At 49.0% G+C, this 24,068-nt stretch overlaps 1 protein-coding gene across 1 annotated transcript in view; it reads left to right on the plus strand.

Annotated features, from left to right (window-relative positions):
- The first annotated feature begins 1,565 nt into the window (after positions 1-1,565).
- The window catches only part of CACNG2 (calcium voltage-gated channel auxiliary subunit gamma 2), a 109,228-nt gene continuing 86,725 nt past the window's right edge, over positions 1,566-24,068 (plus strand). Inside the window, exon 1 of the mRNA XM_019625513.1 lies at positions 1,566-2,943. Coding sequence (XP_019481058.1) covers positions 2,733-2,943 — 211 coding nt within the window. The 5' untranslated portion in view covers positions 1,566-2,732. The remainder of the gene's footprint in view (positions 2,944-24,068) is intronic.

Genomic DNA, 24,068 nt, shown 5'->3' on the forward strand with positions numbered 1-24,068 from the left:
AGTGAGGGCAAGCTTCTCAGGCATATGGAGGCTACACCCAAGCCTCTCTCCACTGTCCCACAAGGGCCTAGCCCATCCAAGAGGGCTTCCTGCTTGCCTCTTGCTTTTTCCTCAAGGACAGGAGCCAAGAAAACCACCCACCTGAACCACAGGCTGAACCACAGGCTGAACCTGCAGGTTCCCTGCTAAGTGGGGTCCCCAGACCTGTCCCTCCCTCTTCCTCATCCTCAATTCCATCCTCATTCTCACAAGACAAACAAAACTGGAGAAACCCTCAGTCTGCCAATGTAGCTCTTTCTATACCCTAAAGGTACCTTAGCAGAGGTTGCTGAAGTCTTGGTTCTGCTCTCCAGACACCAGGACCCTCTCTCCAGGTGCCAGGAGTGCAGCAATCACCCCTTTGCAGAAGGAAACACAGAGTGAGAGAAGGAAGTTTTATGCAGGGTGAAGAAACAGGTAGCTTTCCTACACCAAAAAGAACGCGCTGGCCATGCCCGCAGACCAACTCTCAGCTAAGTGAAAGAAGTCAGACAGCACCAAAGAAAGTCTCATTTTAATCCAGCCATCTTTTATATACTCTTGGAAAATCACCAGATCACGGAGAAATTGTTGAGCAAACCCTCTTCAGACAAAAAAGGAGGGAGAAGAAGGTATGGAAGAACTGAGTTCTGAAGTTGCAACATCTCTAACCCTCAACTGACCCATCAGGCTCACAGGCTCTCTAAGCTCCTCCCACAAAACAATTAAAAACAGTGCAACCCCCATCATGCCTCATGTGCTCTCGCTCACTTAACTATGAAGCTGATCAGAGAAAAATGTAATCAGTAGCAGCAGGAATTTGATGGGCTTCTTTTTCCGGGTTCACATTAAGAAAAGTTGCACATATAGAAACAAGAGGTGACGCTGTAATTAACTCAGGATAATGATTCTGCTGAGGAAGAGCTGTGTTATGATGTGTTTCCGTGTTCACAGCAGGGAGATTTTTATCTCTTCCAATCCAGTTTATGAATGACATGGGAAACTTAAGAAGGATTCACATTTCACCCACTTCCCCTGCAAACATGTTTATCCTGGAGACGAAAATCATTGCCCAAGCCCCAGCCACCAGTCACCCTTCCGCACCCTTTTCCATGAATAATTTTTCCAAAATGTCTGCTTGTAGGAGCAAGATTTGGAATTTCACGGAAAACTACAGAGAGACACACACAGTGCACTGCACACACACACACACCCCTACCCGCTGCCAGAGACAAAAGAGATGAGAGAGGAACAACCAAAAGGAGATGCAGCTAACTTGCCAATAAAATCAAGCAAATTCCCGAACAGCAAAGTGAAAACGATGATTTCAAAAACACATAGAGACCGTGTTTGTAATTACCCATCCAGGTTATATTCTCACCGCTTCCAGCCTGGCTGAAGTTTTGTGCCCATCTGATTGTGATGGGAGGGTTGTGTTTGAAGCTCTGGGCACGTAGAGATGGGATGAGAAGGAGGATGAGCTGGAAGAAACACCAAGGGGGGAGGGGAAGGGGAAGAGAGAGAGAGAGAGAGAGAGAGAGAGAGAGAGAGGAGCGACCTATCTAGCTACGCCTTCCTCTAAGCTCCGGGAGCCCAGGAGAGCGCTCATTTTAGGATTTGGGAGAGGGGTAAAAAGAGGAAAGGCAGCCCCCGCTCTGCCTGAGCCTCGCTGCCCGCGACGGGAGGGAGGGCTCTGGCTCGCGCCCTCCTCCTGGCGGGCCGCCCTGCGAGCCCGGGCGCGCGCGGAGCGGGCGGCGCGGGGAGCTGTCCAGTTCAGCACCACCCGGTAATGCAGTAGGTGGGAGCGCCTCCGCCGGGGGCCGGGCCGGCAGGGAGTGGGGGGGCAGGCGGGCGGCCCATCCTGCAGCAAGACGCCGGCTCCCTTGTTTCCAGGAGCTTTGCAGATAGGGGGAGGGAAACCCGCCTCGATTCTCCGGGAGAAACCCCTTCCCTCCCCCACTTCGCCAACACTATCCCCGCCACCAACAACAATAACCGCCGCCGCTGCTCGTCCTGCCGCCGCCGCTGCGCCTGCCCGCCCTGCTGCTGCCGCCGCTGCCGCTGCCGCTGCCGGGGCAAAACCATGGAAGGCGAGACCCCCGCACCTGTTCAGCTGAGATCAACGGCTTACAGAATACTGAGAAGTCTGGTCTGAAACGAAAGCGCCCGAGACCCCCCAAGGAAGAGAACTGGCGAAGCAAAGGATTTTCATGGCGCAGGCCGCAGAGCCGAGAACCAAGACGGAAGGTTGCATCGCGGCTTTTACAATCTCTAACTGTCTAGGTCCCGACCATGAGAGATTGTGTTGAGAATGCGGCTGTTCCCTGGTTCACTGTGGAAGCCATCTCCAAATTAGCTATCACATATGGAAACTGGAGACCAGAATTTTAGGAAAAGAGATTAAGGCATCTCACTTGGGGGGGTGGGGGGAGTCTTTTTATTTTATTTTTCCTTTTTTAAAAAAAAAAATCACTGCAACTGGAACAGTTTCTGATCTCAAAAGGCAAGCCTCTCTTCCCGTGTGATCTTTATAATTTACACTCTTTTCCGTGAGCTTTCTTACCTCCCTTTTTTAATATCTCTCCATATTCTCTATTCACATATATATCCATTATATTAGTAGTGGAATTATTTTTTTTGCTTTAGTAATTGCACCCTCACACACAGTCTCCCGAGAACCAGAAGTCGGTTGGGTGTTTATATAATGAAGAATTATGGGGCTGTTTGATCGAGGTGTTCAAATGCTTTTAACCACCGTTGGTGCTTTCGCTGCCTTCAGTCTGATGACCATAGCTGTGGGAACCGACTATTGGCTCTACTCGAGAGGGGTTTGCAAGACCAAAAGTGTCAGTGAGAATGAAACCAGCAAAAAGAACGAGGAAGTTATGACCCATTCTGGATTATGGAGAACCTGCTGCCTAGAAGGTATTTGATTTCCCATCTCCTCCCCCTCTCCACCCCACCCCTCCCTTTCTCGCTCCCCCTCCCCACCCTCCTCCGGATAAGTCCCCATTACATTCCACCATTTTCTTACTTCACTCCTTCCACCACAGATCAAGGTTGCTTGGGGTAGTTTCAGAGAGGAAAGGAAACTGATAAGCAAAAACCATACTCAACTCGCAAGCCTCCACCACCCCCTTCCCCTCTTCATTGGAATAATCTGTGATACGATGAAAACAGCAAGAGATTGTCTTTAAAAGTCCAATGTGCTCTGCCTGCTTCGGAATCATTAGGATTTGCCATTTGATGTAGCCTGGCCATCTATGATGGGAAAAATAACTGTCTCTCAAACACTGTTCCTCTTTTCGTAATGAAGAATTCGAAAATGCTCTCCCTTCCCCCTTCCTCCTCCCCTTACTCCCCAAAAGTCCCAGACACATCATCATCTGCACATCTCCTTTAAAAAAAAATCTGTTGTTTCTAAGAATCCTCATTTGGTAAATCCTAATTATTCCAGGATCTCAAGCTGAGTTCAAGAGCATTTCGTAATGTCTACACATATCGCTGGAGGTGACTGGCTCTGTGTGTGTATGTGTGTGTTTTAACATTTAGAAAGTCTAAAAATACATACGTCTCTCACAGGAAACAAGCCCAAGTTCTAATAAACAGCAATTCACTCGCAGGTTAGACTGGGAACCAATTGACTTCCACGCAGAGTGACATGTCTGTTATCCAGAAGCAAGTAGAGTCAGCATTGCAGCCAGCTTGAGAATCAGACGTTGTGCAGGGAGACCGGGAGGGAGGCGAGGGCATGGAGAGGTTGAGGGGGGCACGGGGGCGCAGTGGGGTGGGGGCTTCAGCTGTTTGCCTTGATCTTGCAGGGTCATTGGGACACGTGTGCCGGTGCGTGTGCTGTGGGCAAAGGGGTCCCCACAGTGTAAAGGCTGGGAGATCAGGGCATGGATGAAGGCGTGTGGTTCCGAGACACACTTATTAGCACCGAATAAAACTCCTGCAGGTCATAAAGCCTGCGTTTAGCAACAGACTCTAACAGGAGGGACTGTATTTGAATGGTTACCTATGTCTGTGTGTACAAGCTACAGCCACCCATAGAAAGACGTGCACAGAGAGATACATGTTTCCATGTGGAGAGAAGGCTTCTGTGCTTTGCTTCTGATATGAACCAATACTGGAGGCCGTTGGAGGCAGCGTCGTGAAGCAGGGACTGCAGCCTTGTTTGTTAAGCTCAACATGGAATGGTGATGCAGGGAGTTGAGGCCAGGCGATGGGGGAGAAAAGAGGGGAACGGACAGGAGAGGGAGAAACTGAGGTGGCCCCAGGGTCTCACCCAAACTGAGCAAAAGCCGCCCTTTGGAAAACGGCTGTGTCTGGGCAAGAACACCAATTCCGTGCCCCCTCCCAACATTCTTGGTGCAAACGGTTGAGTGATGGCTGAACATGTTTTGAATAGCTAAGTGACTTCATTGAGCGATGGTCTATTTGACGCATACTGCATTTGGTGCCCTTTCTCAATCCAAACTGCTGCCTTCAACATCGTCTGCAGAGCAGCTCTATGCTGAATACTATATGCTCTTCCCCAGCCAGAGAATCAATATCAGGAAATTAATAGGGGCTGTTTTAAACACACCCCTCCTTTAAAAAATGAAGAGCCTTTCATGCAGCTAGTCATTAAGAGCGGAAAGACTTCCATTTAATTAAACATTTATGGCAGACTTTTATTCCAAAAGAGAAAAAAGAGCCAAGTGAATGAGGACTGCTTTAGGGAAACGATGATAGTAGCAATTCGCTTTCCTTAGATTTTAGTTAGATGGATGGAGATTTATGGCCAAGAGAGTAAAGACAGGATGTTCTTTTAGGCGAAATTTACCCAGGAACTGGTGACTTGGTATACATATACTTTCTTATGAGCGTTTTGCAAATTCTTAATACTATGATCTTTTAAACATTTAACAATTCCCGGAAGGCAAGAGGATGGGAGGGAGCTTTGGATCACTTGTGCACTAAAAGGCTTAAGTATTTTCACTAAAGTCCATCTCTTTGGGGTCCACATCCCCAAACATGCTGCTCACCCCCTTTAACTTTCTCTCCAAGCTGCACATCCTCTCTCTCCCTGAATCCTCCCTAAAAAGATTCCAATTACAACACTTCCTGAGGACTGTGTGATGCACACAGGAGCTGTGGGTTTGGCCCACCTCCCCAGACGCAGGCAGTGAGGGGAGGGCTGGGCCTGGCCGGGCTCCCTTCAGGACCGGTATTCAGTTTCCACTTGTAGCCAAGGCCCAGGCACAAGGGTGGGGTGTTCAGGGCCTCCATTCAACCTGGCCTTGAATTTCCAAAGCCTCTGTCCATGTGGGGCTTTGCAGGCCCTGGACCCCCTTAGGAAGTTGGGCCTTGGCCACTCAGGAAATGGTCTGAAGATTTTATGCCACTTGTTTTCAAAGACTGTGCTGATTCCCAGCGATCGTAAGTCCACTTATGGCTGAAGGTTGGCACTGACAGCTGTTGTGGAGGGTTTATGGACTTGCTTTTTTGAGCATTCGAAATAGGGTGTCCTTTATGGAAATCAAGTTATCAGTGCTTCAGATTCCCCAGCCTAGGTTTCTGCGTGAGAAACTGGACTTTCAAAAAATATCCCACATCACCTCCTTATTGGGTTTCCTGCCCACACCTGAGAAGTTGTGAGCAGTTTTCAAATCTCCTCCCCAAGAGGCTGCTAATGACTCTGGAGGAAGCCATCCTGTCTGCTTATGGCTTCTGTGCTCTGGCTTTCACTGGGGTTTTTTGTCACCTGAGATAATTTTGTTTTGTTGTTCACTTCTTGATGAAAATAAGGATCGCAAAGGATTTCCTTGCCTCTCTTGCTGCTTTTGAAATTACTCGATCTGCTGAGGAATGAGAAAGGCCAGGACCACCTGTTAGGGGGAGGCACAGCGGGAAGGGGCAGGGATCAGAAAGAAACTACAACTTCTAGTTTTTGTCCCCTCTGCAGAGTCAGGCACAGCAGTGTCTCTGGGTGAACTTTAACCCCTAGCAGGCTGGCGTCCTTAGTGGGACTGAGGGGGCAGGGGACAGTCTGCACATGGACACAGGTAGATGGAGAGGGATAGGAGAAGTCCTTGATCTTCGCACGAAAGCTGCATAAGAGCCTCCAGTCAGAGAGATGAATTGGCCCTTGCAGGGAAGAGTTGAGTAAACTCTACAACAGGACCCAGAAATTGCTTCTTCCAAGGGAGGTGTCTGTGAGCCGGGCAGCGGTTTGCCACTCTGGATAGTCACCTCTGTTGTCACCAAACGTAATCATTGTCTCCAGGGGCAGCAAGAAATTCACTCCTCGTGTTTCTTCTCTCCTGCACCTTCGTCCCCTCTGTCCCGGCTCCATGTCTACCCAGAGAGTTTCCAGCCCCCGAGGAGGAGGCCCAGTGGTACAACCTGGTCTGTAGCACAAACGCACCCTCCTTGCTCTCTCCCTCTCTCACCCCTTTCGTCCACTGTGAGGCACAGCAGGAAGAGCAGGAATCTTTCTCTCTGTTCAGACTGTTCCATTCCCTCTGCTGCATTTCTGAATTTCCCTCTTCCATCCGTGGCTTCTGCCTTCCCTTCCACATGCTGCGTGCTGCCATCCATTCTACTGCCCTGCTTGTCTTTGAGCAAGAAGTGTCTTGATTTTCCGAATCGTCTTTTCCAAGTTCAAAACTGCATAGCGTCTGCTAGGCATGCAAGGTGGCGAGAGCTCCATGCTGGGTTCAGCTCTGGCTCTCTTGTTTTGCAGAAGGAAAGTATGTGTCTTGTGTTTTAGGAGAGCCACCTGCCTTTCCCGGGGTGCTCTTGCCTTTAAGGGTGGATGAGCTGAACGTGGACATTACCAACCGGCCTTCACACTGTGTGCCTATCGCTGCATAATTCCCAAGAGAATTTGACTCTCTTTAGGTGCTTTGCACAGAGTAGGTGCATAGAAATATTTATCAGTGGATTGACTCAGAAGTTCTTAAAATTATTGAACTAATTCAAACATCATGAGGACATGTGACTGTGACAATCAAGTGAGAGAGAAAGAGAGAGAGACAGGAGAGAGAGAGAAGGGGATGAGGAAATCAGGCTGATTTGTTTGTTCTTCCTGGAACTTCTTTTTTTTTTTTTTTAAGAATAATAATGAGTCATGAATTCATTATTATAAAATGAAAGAATTCAAAAGGAGTCAGTCATTGAGGTTGCATAGCTCCTAATTTGCTAAAGAAAAATGATCAGTACACTCAGCCTCAGCCTCTGCAGGGAAGGAAAAAATAACCGATTGATTTTCTTCCCCTTTCTGCTTTTAAAGCATATCAAAGGCCAGTTTGATCTTAATACTCGCCAGAATAAACACTTTGGGCAGAGAGCAGGCAATCTGGACCATCTCTATTTAGCTTCCTTAGAATCTTCTATTCTTTACCAAACTCCCTTCCTCCCCCAATTCCCAGGACCCCAAGAACACTCCCCGGGGTCTTGGGTTCTGCTCAGCAGTTTTCCATAGAACCAGGCCCAGCACTCCCAGCCATTCTCACCTTGGAATGAGGAGCAAGCTCTCTAAGTGCCATCCTGTTCACACTGACCTCCCTGCCCCTGCCTCCCCTGACAGCTGATCAGAATGAGGCACACTGTGTGACACCACACACCACGGCACATGAGCAGAGAGTGGCAGAGCCAGAACTCGAAGCCAGGCCTTTTGTTTCCACCCTGCAGGCCTCTGGCGGCGGGCTCTGTGCATGGCCCCTGGCCTGCTGTGGCCTTGCACTTATATTCACAACTAGCCCTGGACTCTATTCTATCTGCATCCCATTGAGTGTCCCCCACTGAGCGCCAGCCTGAGCATGTCGGGAAGCCTGGGTTCTGACCAATCTGACTCCTTGACATCCAGCTGCCCTGCACCTTGCAGGGTGACAGTTCTGTCCGCAATCCCCTCACTCCCCCGAGGCTGAGGGAATGCAGCACTGAACTTCAGGCCAGACACCCCCCCCCCCCCGTGTGCCTCTTTGGTTTTGCCCTTTTGTTTCGGAAGTGTCCTCGGTTTTATGTTTGCAAGCATTTTTCAGAAAATGACCAATGTGTGTCCCCTGTAACTCATGGAAGTTTTCAGATGAAGCTTCGTGATGTGTGATGCAGCTGAAAGAATTTTTGCAGCCACACCGGCCTGGGCTCACCTCAAACCCTACAGCCCTGTGAGTTGTGTGATTTGGGGCAAGTCATTTCACCTTCCCAGCCTCGGTTTCCCTTTCTGTAAAAAATGAAGTATACTAAATAGCCTTCTCACAGGGTGGCTGGTGGTTTAGGAACTAAATGAATGGATGTCTGCCACCCTCTCCCCCCCCCCCCCAGGGACCACCTGGCTGGAAACGGTAATCAACAACCCCCGCCTCCTTCCCTGCATACGGCCTCCTGACTCTGTTTTATTTGTTACAGAGTACTTACCACCTCCTGGCACATTATGTAATTTACTCATGATATTGTTGTCTGTCACCACTAGACTGTCAGCCCCGTGAGGGCAGGGGTTGTTGTCTGCTCTGCTCACTGCTGTAGCCACAGCAACTATGACAGTGCAAGATGTCAATTCACCTTGGTTGGTGAATGAACAGACGACCACTGCCTGCTACAGGGTGGGCGGGCATTTGGAACTGCTGGCCCCCGTCACATCGTCAAAAGGATTGCTCTTTAAATTATATCCAGCCATCAGTGGTGACAAGGGCATCCTTCTTTTGACATTCTAAAAAAATAACGGAACTCAACACAGAGGAGGAAGGGAGAGAAAGAGACAAGGAGAGAAAGGGGCTCAACACACAAGGGACGATAATAAAGAAAAATAATAAAAAAAAGAAAGTGTTTGGAGAGAAAATAAATGCCTGAGAAGGAAGTGCTGGGGGGTGAACATCCTCTAAATAGATCCTGGCCATGTTTTTCTGCCTCCACATCATCTACAGCGTCTGTCACAGAAATCCTCTGGGAGAGCTTCCCATGAGCGTTTTCTTTCAGGTCAGTGGGGGAGGAGAGGCTATACATCCAGGCTGATCAGGCAAGAGCTTTTTCAATTTTTTCAAAATTCAATGGCTCCTTTTAGTCTTGACTATAAGCATTTTGGCCAAAACCCCATAATATTCAAGAGAAATAGGCACGTCAAGTTTCCAGGTTAATTTATGGCCACAGATCAGGCAGTTTCTTCACTCGTCTATTTTATTTGTTAAATCTTGGATGAGCCCCTGCAAAGTGCCAGGTTCTGGGCCAGAGCTTAGGGTCATAATGGGAAGCAGCACCCTTCCAGGTCACGGCCTGCGGAGTCCTCAGAGCCTACTGGGAGAGACAGACCCTGCTTTAAGTAAGTGCCCCAATGTATAAATAAATTACCACTATGATAAATGCTCTCAAGGGGAGTTACATGGGACTGCGAGTTTATAATATTAAGATCATATGTAATCAGAGAAGGCTCCCCTGGGTATCTGAATGTGAATGGATATCCGAAGGATGAGCAGGAGTTAACTGGGTGAAGAGAGCAAAAAAGAACATTCCAGGTTGGAGGGCAGCTGGTGCAGAGCTCAGTGAGGAGGAGAATGAGACAAGTACCGGAAGAAGGCCAGGGTGGCTGGAGACCGAGGTGGAGAGGGGATATAGTGGGAGGATGATGTGGGAAGGGGGGCGTGCAGAAGTAGTTTGGACCCAAAGGTGGGTCCTTATTAGTCTTGTTAAACAGTTTTGATCTTTGGCTTCTGGCCTCTTGCTTATAAGCTGTGTGACCTTGAGCTAGTTAATGGCACCTCTGCACCTCGTTTGCGCCATCTACTTAATGAAGATGATAATGCCAGCCCCTAAGGTTGCCGTGAGGCTTAGAGTACTGTTCCCGTCCCTTCTTTGTCACGCTATTCCCACTTCCTCTCCAGCCCAATTACGGTGGTCTCTTCAGCCTCAAAACTTCCCACGACAGCACAGAGAAGGGAGGAAATAGGTTGATGCAATTCCAGTCGAAATTCAAAATATACTCAGTGGAGTTGTTGACAGTGGGTGCCAACCCAGTGCTAAACCCAGAGGCCGTGGTGAACAAGGACCCCGCCAGTGAGCCCCAGCTGGGGAGTCTATAGAAAAGGCCTCTCCCCAAGCAGCTCCTCTTCACACCAGACATTTGACATCGCCTGGTGCCACCTCGCCTTCTCAACCTCCCACTAAGTCAGAGACATAACTGATGTCTCTCACAACCAGTTAGGATCATCGGGGGTTCAGGACCATCGGAGATTCAGGCTGGAATTTGAATAAGGCTCAGTTATATCGCCAGACTTTTTGAAAATAAGAACGAGAGTAAAGAGGTGTTAACTATGCTCCCCAATGCCCAGAAATGCATGTAAACCGTTGTAGGATTGTTGGGGAGCTACTGTGGCCCAGCCAGCACCCCGATCCCTTATCCTGGGTGTATAAAGGACTTGATTCTTCCAGTTCCATCTTCCCTCAGTTCTTGGACACCGTCAATTATCAAATGAACTACCTACTGAAAGAGCTTTTGGGGGAAGGGAAAGCAAATTTAATTTACACATCAATTGTAAAACACGCTCTAATTTCAGAAACGTTGAAACTGAAAATACGAGTAGATGCCTTAGAATCAAAGGAAGATGGTAAGCTCTCCTGCTGGCAGACAGAAATGCAGGCACCGTGCTGACAGAGCCCAAGGGATTTCTTTAGCGGGCAGCTGGTCCCTGTCTGGTGACTCAGGAAGCAGCAGACGACAGGAGACTGTGGTCCTACCAGCACCTTTCTCGACAAGGAAGAGGCCAATAGTTGATTTTTATTCAACAGCTGTTCTCTGAGCACTTGCCAGGTACTAGGTGAGTGTAGGACAGAGTCGCAGGCTCAATCTCTGCCCGTGAGGAACCCTTAGTCTAGTAGAGAAGACATGCCAGCAAACAGACAATGATGACAGACACCACAGCGTGAAATATAAGCATGGGGGTTGGTGGGGGGGTGCCTCTGGGGGAACAGAGACTGGGCAGGAAGGGGGTGTCAGGGAAGACTGGGTTCTGACGGATGCGTAGGAGTGAGCGAGCTAAGGAGAGGAAGCGCACTTCTGACAGAAGGAACAGCATGTGCCAGACAGACGTGCCCTCGCCCTCGCAGCGCAGCGTGGCCGGAAGGTAGAAGCAGGAAGCGGTGAGGCTGGCGGGTGGTGGAGACAGGATCCCCAAGGAACAGAAACGGCGGACCGAGCGATGCATGGAAGAAAAGGGAGGCCCAGAAAGGCGGTCAGCAAGGGAGGCCCAGAAAGGCGGTCAGCAAGGGAGGCCCAGAAAGGCGGTCAGCAAGGGAGGGTCACAGCTGGCTTCACCCACCCGTGAGCTCGCGGATGGGAGGCGCTGATGGAGGGGATTGGGGTCTCAGAGAGGGTGAGAGCTGCCCGGGAGAGCAATGAGGAGGCTGCTGCAGTCGCCAGGTGACTTGTGCTAAGGTAGCTGCAGTAAATGGAGGGCCAAGGCAAGAAGGGGGAGCCTGTAAATGAGGTGCAGTAGAGAAGCCTCAAGGTCCCCCCTTCTCGTCTCACTTCCCAGGATGACAGGCCTCTACTGAACACACGTGCTAGGCCCTGGGGTTCCAAAGATGCGCAGTCTCGGCTCACGTGTCCCTTCTCGAGGGGCCTTCTTGACCACTCCATCTAATGTAGCCCCCGGTCCCATTACCCTGTTTTATTTCCCTCTTTAGCATTTTAACATTGACTTTTTTTCTTTTTAGCATTTACTTATTTACGAACCATGTCCCCATGTGGGCTCCCTGAGGGCAGGGACTGTGTCTGCCTTGGCACAGGAAGGGAGGATAGAAGCTGCATGTTGAATGGATGACTAAAAAAAAATTTTTTTAAACAACCAAAATGGGGCCTGCCCTCAAGGAGCCCCCATCTAGGGAGGGAGATGGGCTTTTAAACAAAAACTCCAAGCAGCCTGGTACCTGTCCGGTGACTCAAACAGTGGACAGAAGAACGTGGTCTTACCAGCACTTTCCTGACGAGGAAAAGGCGATAGTTGACTGGCCTGTCCTCTCTCCTGGGCTTGGCTGGGGCCACATTCTGAAGGACACTTGAGAACAGGCAGGGGTTGCCCTTGCACCCACAACCTGGGAGGCTCTCTGGGGTGCCTCCCAGGCCACAGCTTCTCCGGAAAGCCTGGGGAAGCTGATAAGCCTGCTCCCCCAGGGCAGCAGTCGCCTTTCCTCTCAATCCAAACCCTTGTTAGCTATTGCCTGGCCCAGAGGTACTGACTTAGCAGCCCTGGGTCTGCCTCTGAGGAGCTGCCATGCCTTTTCCTTATTGGCACTATATTTATTCACTTTTCCCTGAACTTCCCTGACCTTGAGTAGTCGTCTAATGAGAATGCCAAGGACTAGGTACAAGATTCCAGGTGCACCTTTGCTGTGGCCGCATCGTATGGGGGATCGGCCCTGTGCAAATGCCCCAATGCCAGCTCCTCTCCCCTCTCTCCTCTTCTCCCCCTCCCCCTCCCCTCCCCCTCTCTCTCCCTCTCCCTCTTTCCCCCTCTCCCTCCTTTACTGTTGAGTGGCTGTTGCTGACCCCAAGACCTCTCTCCCAATTTTTCCCCTCTCTAACTTTCTCTGTATAAAGGGTCATTCATTCTTTTCTGTCACACTTTCCCCCCACCTGGATCTCTGTCTGCACATATTTTGTATCCTTGAATTTTCCCTAAGGTTGAGAACTTTCGTCCCCAATTTTCCTCCAACATATTTTGCAAAGAAGGCAACCCTGAAAAAGGACTATTCTGGCATCACTTCGACACTAATAAAACTATAGTGGTAATAATAATAATGACAACTAATCATTTACTGGGGGCTTCTTTTGTGCTAAGCACTTTTCAGATGCTTTCCAGAGGTTAGCTCTTATTCAGTCTTCACAATTCTGGAGGTATGTGCCATGACACCCATTATCTCCACTTTGAGGCTCAGAGAAGTTAAATCACTTGCCCAAGGCCACACAGCAAGTGGGAGAGCTGAGATTCCAATCCAAGTCTGTCCAACCCCAAAACTTGTGCACAGCCTTCTATTATACTGATTATATTTACAATTTCCCCCCGCCCCCCCCCCCAAATCCATAAATAAATTTCTTGGAGAAGTTGAAGGGAAGGGTAAGCAGAAATTGCTATTGGTACTCCATGCATGATGAAGTCTTGAAAAGTGTGAAGCTTTCATTAGGATATGCTCCTTCTATGCAGGGTGGGACAAGGTGGAGGGGCTGCCAGGTTTGCTCATTGCTTTGTGAACACAAGGATGCTTCACACGCATGGGCATCCCTCTCCTTGCAGTTCATGGAGCAGGAGAGGTGAGTGCACATATTCCCTCTCCCCTGCCCTCTGCCTAGAGGGCTTGTTCCAACCACATTCTACATGTCTTTAGGACTCAGCTAAGTTGTCACTTTCCCCAGCACCTCTGCCACCTCCCACCCTGCTCCCACCTGGGTTATATTCCCTCCCTCTCTCCTTCCACAGCATCCACACACGCGCCCAACAGCATCTTCCACCTTATCTGTTGCCCGTTTCCACCTCTGTCTCTACCTCTAGACCATGAGTCTATTTCTTCAACAAAATTTACTGTTACTGCTATGTGCCAGTTTCCATCCTAGGCTCCGGGTTTATGACTTATGCTCTTATGGGGGACACAGGCATGCAGCAAGCACGCAGGGGTGGAGAGGTTGTTACAGGAAGGGGTGTGAGAGAGTGTGGGGTGTTTAGGGGACCATACAGGTTTCTAGAATTGCCGGATGACCAGATGTTGGGGAGGAGGTAGGGGAAGGTATTAGTACTGCAGGATGAGACTGGACAGAGACCACACCAGGAAGGGACGGTTATACTATGTACAGAGGCCAGAGAGAAGGAAATTATATGATCAGATTTGCATTTAGGAAGATGGCTCAGGATGGGAAGTAGAGCTGGGAGGGAGAGGACGACAGAGCACGGAGCCTAGTAAGGAGATGACTGCACAGCCCAGCTGTGATAAGGCAGCTGACCCAGGGCAGGGGGCTGACACCAGAGGATCCCCAGGACCTGGAGCTGTCGCTTGCGTAAGGTGTGACAGTGCGTGAACTTCACTGTGACGGGGCACACAGGAGAAATTTGCAGGGCACCTTTAATCGTGGATAGAGTGAATCCACACCTGTGTCCCGAGGACCTAGCCCAGTGCTTGGCAGGTAACAGGTGCTCAGTCAGTGTTTGTTGAATGAATGAATGAATGAATGAAGAAAAAAGCTTTGTATTTGAGATTATGATGCACATTTAATCTCAGAGTTTTCCCAGCACTATCATAAGGAAAGTGTGCATGATGTTCTAGCCAGGCCTGGGGTTCGTGTCAGCTTTGGTATCCGACAGCCTGGGTTCGAATCCCATCCTTATCATTTACCAGCTATGTGACTTTGGACAAGGAATGTCACCCATTGATTTTCTCATGTGTATCTCACTTGGGAGTTAGTTGCGAAGTTTCTGTGAGATAGATGCTCCACGCCGAGAACTTAGCAAGGTGCCAGGACAGAGCAGGCACTCTGTAAGTGCCAGGTGCTGTGACAGCCAGTAGTGGGTTTATGATTGACGATACTTCCAGCTGCAAATGGTCACCTGTGCGAGTTGTGTTTGGCCCTCAAATGTCCTACAAATTGAGAACTGTCCTATAAAAATCCCTATGTTGGCCTTTCCTTGAAATGAAAATCAGATTTTGGTCACCCTGGGCCCCATTCGTGTTTGGCATCAATCAGCAGGAACTGGGCAGATGTCCCTTCAAGAGGGGCAGGTGCTCGGCAGGTCCCCAAAGACCCCACCATCCCAAGTGACTTATGTGGCTGCCTGGCTCCTCTGGCCTTCCTCTGGCCTCTGTAGGCATCTGAGTTTGCAAACACTCCTCACTGCCAAAGGCAAATTACCCGCGGTGTCTCTGTCTTCCGAGGGAATGTAAGCAAAACAGCACCGGCCCAGGCAGGGTGAGGCAGCTACGAGGGAAGAAAGCTGTGTGTCTGTAGATAAATGCACAGCTATCCCCCCTTCCCAAGCAGTGCTTGCTGGTAAGATTCGGGTGCAAGGCTGGCTGCATCTACTCCCCTTACTGAGCATCTCCAGGATAAGCTGCTGCTTTTAGAGAGCCTCTCTCCCATTGGAGGCCACCCTCGCGGCTTCCCTTTCAGAGGCTGACATTTTCTGACCTTGACCCCAGTTCGGGAAGTGCACCCTGTCGTGCAGACCACGTGGGGTGCTTTATTCAATAACTAAATGGCAGCCTCAGCCCATGTTGTCAGTGCTGACTGGAAGGGGGGTGGTATTGCTGGAAAATGGGAGATTCTCTACTTTGACTTTTTACCTGGGAAGACTTCATAGAGAAGAAGGAAATTTCCGTTTCTTAGTAGGGAAAAAATTGCCCAGCAATTGCTCAGAAAGGATATGAACTTACAGTCATGCAGTTTGACCAGGAAGAATGGTTGGATCTGATCCAATCTGACAATTTTAGAATGTTTGATGTGTCAGGTTCCATGCTAATTCATGGGGCACAGAAACAAGCCAGCACCTGAGGGGTGGCCTGCCCTGATCCCCCCAGCAGATATCACCCATCCTCTTCTCAGCCTCTCTTGCCTGGTTCATTTTCTTTACCACACTTCATGCTCTCTGAATTTGTTTATCTACAGTGTTTATTATTTCTCTCCCAACCAGAATAGGAGCTCTGTGAGACCAGGGTCCTTGTCGGTCCTACTTACTGCCGTAGTCCCAGGACTGAGATCAGCACCTGGCACATAGTAGGTGCTTAGTAAATGTTTGTTGGATGACAAAAGACACGCTCCTGCTCTGAAGGAGATGAATGCCTAGAACGACAAACAGGCATGTACCGAGATCATGACTCATGAGCTCAGGCACTGACAAAGGCACATGTCAAGGCCAGACCAAAGAGAAACTCTATCTGGGAAAGTCAGGAATGGGGTCCTAAGACAGTGCCCTCTAAAGTGGGTTTTGGAGGATGAATAGGAGTTTTCCAAGCAGAACAGAGGAGAAAGGCCCAAAACAAATGAAGGAAACGGAATCACCTGAGGCTGCCCTCAAAAGAGTGAGGTCAAGGAGTGAGCAGAGCGCTTCTCAGACTTTCATGTACACACTAATCACCTGGGGATCTTACTGAACTGCAGATGCTGATGGTGTGGTCCAGGTAGGGGCTGAGACTGTGCTTCTATTGATAGCTCTCAGGTGAGGTGATGCCACAGGTCTGGGGACCACACTTTGAGAAGCAAGGCTTTGGAGCATGGCTAGTGGGCTCTGACGGACACAGATCTAAATCCCACCTAAACCACCAGCAGACTGGGCCTGTTTCTTTGACTCTAAGATGAGGATGACGACCTTCCTCCCAGGCACTGAATAAACTCAGAGTACATGAATTTGGTAAAGCTGTTAGTTCAGTCCTCGGCACTTCGTACCAGTGGGTTTCAGCTAATATTGCTATTTATGGCTAAAGGTGGTGACTAGAGGTGGGAGGGGAAAAGGGTGATTTTCCCTGAGAGCTAATGCTGTTTGAGGGTCGCCTGTGCATTGAGACCACACATATGTCACCTTCCTTAAGCCACACTGCACTCTGTAACATGGGTGTTATCGAGATACTCAGGAAACACAGGGACGTGCATTAGTTTTCTATGGCTGTTATAACAAATCACCACAAACTTAACAGCTTAAAACAACACAAACTTATTGTCTTACTGTTCTGTAGGTCGGAAGTCTGCAATGGGTCTCACTGGGCTAAAGTCAAGGTGTTGGCAGGGCTGAGTCCCTCCTGGACACTCTAGGGAAGAATCTGTTTCCTTGCCTTTTCCAGCTTTAGACGTTGCCCGCATTCCTTGGCCAGTGGCCCCTTCCTCCATCGTCACAGCCAGCAGCATCAGGCTTCTCAGGCTGCAACCATCTGACACTGACTCAGTCCTCCATATTTAAGGACCCTTGTGCTGACATTGGGCCCATCTAGATAATCCGGGCTAATCTCCTATCTCAAGGTCAGCTGATTAACAACTTTAATTCCCTCTGCAACCTTAACTTCCCTTTACCATGCAATGTAAAGTATTCACAGGTTACAGGAATTGGGGTGCGGGCTTCTTTGGCATTATGCTGGCCGGACAGGAAGTGAGTGCTTTAAGAACTCCCCTAAAGCCACAATCTCACCATGGTTCACCTGGAAGGAATTTTAAAACTTCTATCAGGAAGGATTAGATTTGACTACAAGGAGCAGAGGAAGAAAATGAAAAGTGGCTTAAATAAGACAAAAAGTTTATTCTCTTTCAAGTAAACCAATCTGGAGACGTGAAGTACAAGTCTAGTCTGGAGGTTCCACAAACGAGTTAGCAGCACGAGCTCCTAACAGCTCCCATCCCTACCATCGCTACAGTGTAGCCTTCGACCTCACAGTCCAGCATGGCTGCCAGGGCCCCAGCCACTGCCTTCCCATTCCAGGCATCAGGGTGGCGATGGCACAGAGACAAAGGCAAAGGGCACCTGTCACCTGGCTCTTAAGGAGGTTTTCTGAAAGATGTCACCCAGTTTCGCTTTGGTCTCACGGGCCAGAACTTTGTCATGTGACCACATATTAGCCATAAGAAAATCTGAAAAGGACTCGTGTCATCTTTATTCCAGGTGGCCACCGGCCCATTGGAAAGGTAGAGGCTCTGTTGCTGTAGGGAAAGGAAAGAGGGAAGGCAACTAGGGGTGTACAGCAGGGTGCTTGGATAACGTTGTTTCATTATAACATGATGAGGAAAAACATGGTTTCTCAACAGGGGCCACTGTCTGTGGGCAGGACTCAGAGAAACTGGCCTGTTCTCCCATGTCCGCGTGGGTCTTCTCCAGGTGCTCTGGCTTTCTCGCCAGGTGACTGGCGAGTCTACCCTGTTCCAATCTGAGCAAGTGTGAGTGTGAGTGGCCCTGCGATGGAAGGGCGTCCTGTCCAGGGTGGGCCCCGCCTTGCGCCCTGAGCTGCTGGGAGAGGCTCCAGCCACCAGTGACCCTGAAGTGCGACAGTGGGTTAGAAAATAATTCTCTTACTTGTTTCTATTAATCTTTAAGTGGATGTCTAGCTCACATTTATTTTCATGTTTACTATTAGAAGTGTTTGGGGTCTTTATTTAGAAGTTTGGTGATGTTTTTGTGGTCAGAAATATACGGTAGGAACATAACTCTTGTTTCTGTCAGTTAGCCTATGGGAAACCTGCTTTCGTTATACGCCATTTCACTTAAAGTTAGTTTCCAAGACCCCATAGACGACATTAAGTGAGGGCTCTGGGAGCTCAGCTAGTCCAGACCCTCAGGTTATGACCGAAGAACTTGAGACCAGGGAGGGAAGGGACACGGCAGATGCAATGGAGCCAGCTGGCAACAACAGTGCTGGACTCCAGCCCAGCGCCTGCGCCCCAGTCCAGCCCCTAGAATGGTGCCTGGCACATAGTAGGAGTTCAGTAATGCTTGTGGGACTGAGGGGGCTTTGCTGTCCCCCCACACCAAGCATTTCCCTCCGGACCACACGCTCTGCCGCTGCCTCTTTGGGGCGATGAAATCCCACCTTTGCGCAGGGCCGACTGCTCTCCTGGGTCTCTGTCCCCTCCCTCCCAGCTTACATCCCTGCTGGTGCCCTGGGTGAGCTCCGCGCTTCTGTCATCCCACAAAGTCACATGAAAGGGCAGTAGCATTTGGAAAAGGGAGCCCTTGAATAGCGCTGAGAGAAGGAGGTTTCTCTCCTTCATCAGCTTTGCTCTGTGACAGAGGGACATCTCCTCAGAGATGGGGCTTCCTATCTGTGGCAGGAAATGGTGTCTATTGTCAAGGAATTCACAGTGTTCTTGGACACAGTGAAGGGAGGGCTGGGGGCTGACCAAAGCCAGGAGTCATGGCACCTCTCGCCTTTTCCCATGCACTGCAAACACCAAAGAGCTCTGCCCTCAGCTGCCCCTGCTGGTTCAGACACACGTGAAAATCCGTGTACTTTTGTGCACTTCTTGGTTTTCAGGTCTTTGTCTCCTCAACCAGTAAGGCCCTTGAGACAGAACAGTGTCAGATGTTACCTCTCCGCCCTGTCACCTGGCACGGTGCCTGGCACATGATGGACACTTGGTAAATAAATGGGGGATTGGCCAACCCGTCAGAATGCAATAGCTAAGGCATAGTCCGGCACATAGTAGGCTCTCAGCAAAGCCTTTTCGTGAAAGAAGGAAGAAAAGATGAAAGGATGCATGGAGGTAGGAAGGAAGACATTGATTTGAATGTTGGCTCAGGGAACAGGCAGCAACCCCAGTCTGGGTCCTGGTACAGAAGCCCTCCCCCGATGACCAAGTTCACAGCGAAACGTGAGAGCCTGGCCCGCAAAGTCTGTTTCAGAGGGCCTCCGCTCCAGCTTGAGAACACTGTGCCTTCTGGCTCCCCAACGGGCCTCTACAGCCACAGTACCCAGTACCCACTGCCAGGGTTACAAGGACGTGACCAGAGGCAGATGGGTGGGGTGGCTGATGTGAGAGAAACAGCACGACATGTCTAAGTCAGTGGCTTTTCCAGCCACGGGAAAGGACACAGAGATGGGAGAAGGATAACAGGAGCCGATAGCTCAGCATAAGGAGACTGGGGGGTGGGGGGAGGGGACAGCGCACAGAAAGGATGGGCCGAGGCTGCCAGGAGAGAGGGAAGATGTCTGGGCACAGGGGCCATCCCCTCGCGAAGCAGATGGAACACTGGAGCCAGAGAGCCCGTGACAGTTGGTCAGAGCAAAGAGAAGCGGCAGCACAATGTGCAGAGGGGCCTGCCTCCCCCCAGGCAGGGACAGACACCATCTCCCAGCCCTGGAAACACTGCCGAAGGAAAACTCGCAGAGCGCTCCCAGGCAGGGGAGTAAATATTGCAGACTGAGCAATGAAGCCACAAAGCCTGTGTGGCCAGGACTCTGGCTAAAATTACAGGCCAGACGATAGGGCCGCACACCACAGCAGTCCAGGACCATAGATTTTCCCTGGAACCCAACCACTTCCTGCCCTAGTTTCTTCCCAGAGTGGATGGGGACATCCAGCAGAAAGAGCCCTGTTTGGGCATCAGGCAGGCCTGGGTTCGAATCCCAACGAGCTCAGCCATGTCAGGCAGATGCTTTATCTCACTGAACCACCGTTTCCTGTCACCACAGAAAACAGGAATAGTAATGCTTACCAAGCAGTGTGTTATAAAAATTAAAATAATCTGTATTTTATATGTATAAGAAGGTTGCTGTTGTTTGCGACTGGGATTTCCCGCCCTTCAGTCATTTGGGTGCCACCTTCATATGTGTGCCACATCCAGGTACCACTTATATTGTCATTAATCAAACTCATATCTTTAAATCCCATTTAACCTCGCCCTAACATCCAAGGAATCACTGGTTTCATACACTAGTTAGATTTTTAACACACATTAAAAACACTCAGCTTAAATCTGTGGAAAAGGTCATCTCTAGACCAACCAAATTCATCTCAGCTACGACCCTTCACTTTGCAAAAGCACCATTCTGACTAATAAACCATCGACCAAGTTCAAAAGAGATGGAGAGACTGGTGTCCCTCCACCCCCATTACCCACCAGCTTTTTTCTTCAGGTGATAAAGGGGCACTGGGAAGAGAAGGTCAGAGGCCAACCCACAGACATCACTTGGACTCCAAGAGTCTTTCTGTGGTATCAGGTGTGCTAGGTTCTTAGTTACAATTTAGCCCATTCTTCCATCTAGAGAGGACGATGTTGTGACAACAGCCCAGAGAGAGAGGTCACGAGCCTCCCTCCCTTGCTGACACACTGGCTTGAGCCAGAGGATTCTCCCTTTGTTTTCCTGCAGGGTCTTCAAATGCCCCCTGCCAGGACCACCGAAATGAGAGGAATTAGCTCCTCCCCCTGCATCTACCAGAGGTGAAGGGCTTTCTTTCTCCACCCTAGAGTCTTTCAAACACGGAGGGATTCACCCCTAGTATAAAGAGGTACTAGTTGGAAGAAGCTATGAGGTTTCTCAGTAACGACTATAATGAGGGGCAGGGCTGAGGGGCCGAAAGACAGCCTTGTAATAATAATAATAATAACTGTCTCCCATGACAGTAAGGACAGAGAGGATTTGGGGGAATATAGGAAGGGTTTAGAATCATGTGACACACAAGCCCAAGACTCAAGGGTTAGGAATCCAGGCGTTGGGGTCAGAACAGAGGAGCACAGGCACCTGGTTCCCTAACTTTGGTCCTGACTCAACCACTTTGTTTCATGGGCTTTGCTCCCTTGTCTATAAAGCACACATTGAACTTGAAGTGTTGAACTTCACCCCGAGCGTGCTTATCCTGAACATCCAGCACTGTCTCATTAGAGCCTACACCACTGAGAAGAGACAGTTATTTCTTAAACAGTTGAACAAATCAACACATTATTAAAGATATAAACTAATTTCTGGGCATTAATGTGGGAGCCTGGAAATAAATCACAGCCCTGAACGGACAGGCCAGGAGGGAAAAACAGGATACCTACAGGAAGAGTTGAGAGCGGCGCGCTTCCTCTTTGGAGGGGCCTGAGCTGTCGTGAACTAGTTGGCTCCAAGAGCCCCCTTTGGGATGGCAGGCATGGGGGAAGTAAGCGATCTCGCAATGAAGCTGATGGGATTTTAATAGCCAGACAGATGGCCTGAGAAAAAAGGAAGATTTTTTTTTCGAATGAGGGAAAACACTTCCATAGCTTCCCTTCAATTAAAACAAAGTGAGAACCCTCTGTGTTGGGAAGATTTATCACCATTATTAGTATTGTCAGTTTGGAGGTTCTTCTTTTTAATAATTGCATGATTAAGCATCAGTAATAAACTAGGGTAGTATTTTCAAACAAATTAGAGGGTGTAGCTGTCCACTGACTTTCAATGCAATTATTATTGTTGTGGCTTCATTTGATTCCACAATTTAATAAAGATCCCAAATAATTGTGGTGTTGTTCTTATTTATGTCATCAAACATTTATCACTTATTGGATTTTTTTAATGGCTATCCTTCTAAAAAAAATGCAGATTCCATACAAGCCAACCATGAACAGCCAGCATTTCTCAAAATCTGTATCACAAAACCTGAGAGGAAGAAGAAATATTGGGTTGTCGGAAAAGTCATGACATATTTTTTTCTGTTTTTCGTTGCAAAAATGCGTCATGACTTTTCCAACAACCCAATACAAAGATCTTCAAAAACAAAGAGGATAGAGAGGGAAGGAAGAGAAGGAAAACACTACCTATTGCACACCCCTCTGTGTGCCAGTCATTTTTATTGTATCCTCGGAACAACATGCAGAATCTGTTTATCATCCCCATGTTGCAGGTGAGGAAACTTGAACGGAGAGGTTAAGTAACTTGCCCAAGGTCACACAGCTAACAGGTGCAGGCAGAGGTGGGAGTCAGGTTCAGGACTCCCTCTTCACTCCAGCATGGGGCTTCCAGCCCTGCACCTGCTCCTCCAAGTACTGCCAAGCTGTGGGTACCATCTCCATCCAGGGAGATGGGCTGTCTCAGAGCGTCCCTGCTGTGAATAAGGGTCCCCAAATTCACACGGGAATTCTGCCTCCTGGTCTGCTTTGTCACACTTGCCTAATTCAATGATCAGATTTCCTAACGGCTGAACATTGTAAATATAAGCAACGGGAGCGGGGGAGTTGACCCCAAGAGCATGCAGCCCAGCATCCTTTGGCTGCACCAGGAATGGATGTGGGATGCGGTAGAGAGAGGAGAAAGTGCTATGCAATAGGAAGCGTACATGCACCGGGCCCACACCTACCATGGCTGGACACTCAGGGAGCAGCAACTGTACACCCCTCATTTTATTCAATTTCCATAGCATTTCCTGTATGGCAGTGATCCCCACTGCACAGCTGCAAGAACTAAGGTCAAAGGAAGTTAAATGATTTTTTCAGGTTAGTCATTGGTGAAGTTGGAATTTAAACCCTAGTCTACCCAATGGACTCCAAACATTAATGGTCAATTTTACATCAGGGTCAGGGTCATAAATGTTGATAAAAGACAAAAGGCAGGAGTGGGAGAGACGAGGGATGTGACCCGAAAAGAGACTGAGAATAAATGTGGCTGCCCAAGAGGCTATGGATTTAATTACTTTCCTGCCCCGAAGCTGACACTCAAGTTCAACAGGCATTCACTGGATACTGACAGTGTGCACATCATGATGCTGAAGTGCCAGGTGCTGACCAGGGGTTCTGACTGACTGCCTTCTTCCATTTCAGAAACTTTTGATTCTGAATAAACAGATGTACTCTTTTTCCTACAAAAAGATCAAATAATTTAGTTGCTCTTCACCATGACATTTCCAAATAAGAAAGGTCTGGCCTCTGTCCTAGGAAGCATTCTCTATATTCTAAGGTGCCAAATATCTTTAGGCTTTAAGCTCTAAACCAACTGCAAGTGAGGGTAGAGAGTGAAGAAACAGAAAAAGGGAAGAGTCACCGAAACATAACCAAAAATAGGAAAAAAATGATAGATAGGATGGATGGATGGATGGATGAATGAATTGATGAATAGTAGATAGATGGGTCTATATAGAAGTAACATAGATTGATAGAAATATCTTGAGCTTCTGACTCCTAAATAAAACAACAGATAAAAACAAAATAATAAAAAATAGAGAATGATTTTTCTATTTTTCATTCTTAGTCTTTATAAAGGACACATTTACAAATAAAGAAGATGACAGGATAAGAAAAGGTTTGAGGAGCTAAAGGTCAGGATCAGAGCTGTTCAGATGTAGTGGTGGTGATGGTGGTACCAGTGAAGGTTGTGGTAAAGCTGGTGGTGGTGGTGGTGGTGGTGGTTGCAGTAGTGGACATGATAGTGAAGGTGACTGTGACTGAGATGAAGCTGGTAGGAGGATGGTGATAGTGATGGTGGTGATGGCGGGCATGATGGTGATGGTGGTAGTGATGGTGGTGGTGATGCTGATGGTGATGGTGATGCTGATGGTGATGGTGATGGTGGTGGTGATGGTGATGGTGGTGGTGGTGGTGATGGTGGTGGTGGTGGTGGTGGTGATGGTGGTGGTGATGGTGATGGTGGTGGTGATG

The sequence above is a fragment of the Hipposideros armiger genome, unplaced genomic scaffold (assembly GCF_001890085.2).
Source record: "Hipposideros armiger isolate ML-2016 unplaced genomic scaffold, ASM189008v1 scaffold_633, whole genome shotgun sequence".
Lineage (NCBI taxonomy): Eukaryota > Metazoa > Chordata > Mammalia > Chiroptera > Hipposideridae > Hipposideros > Hipposideros armiger.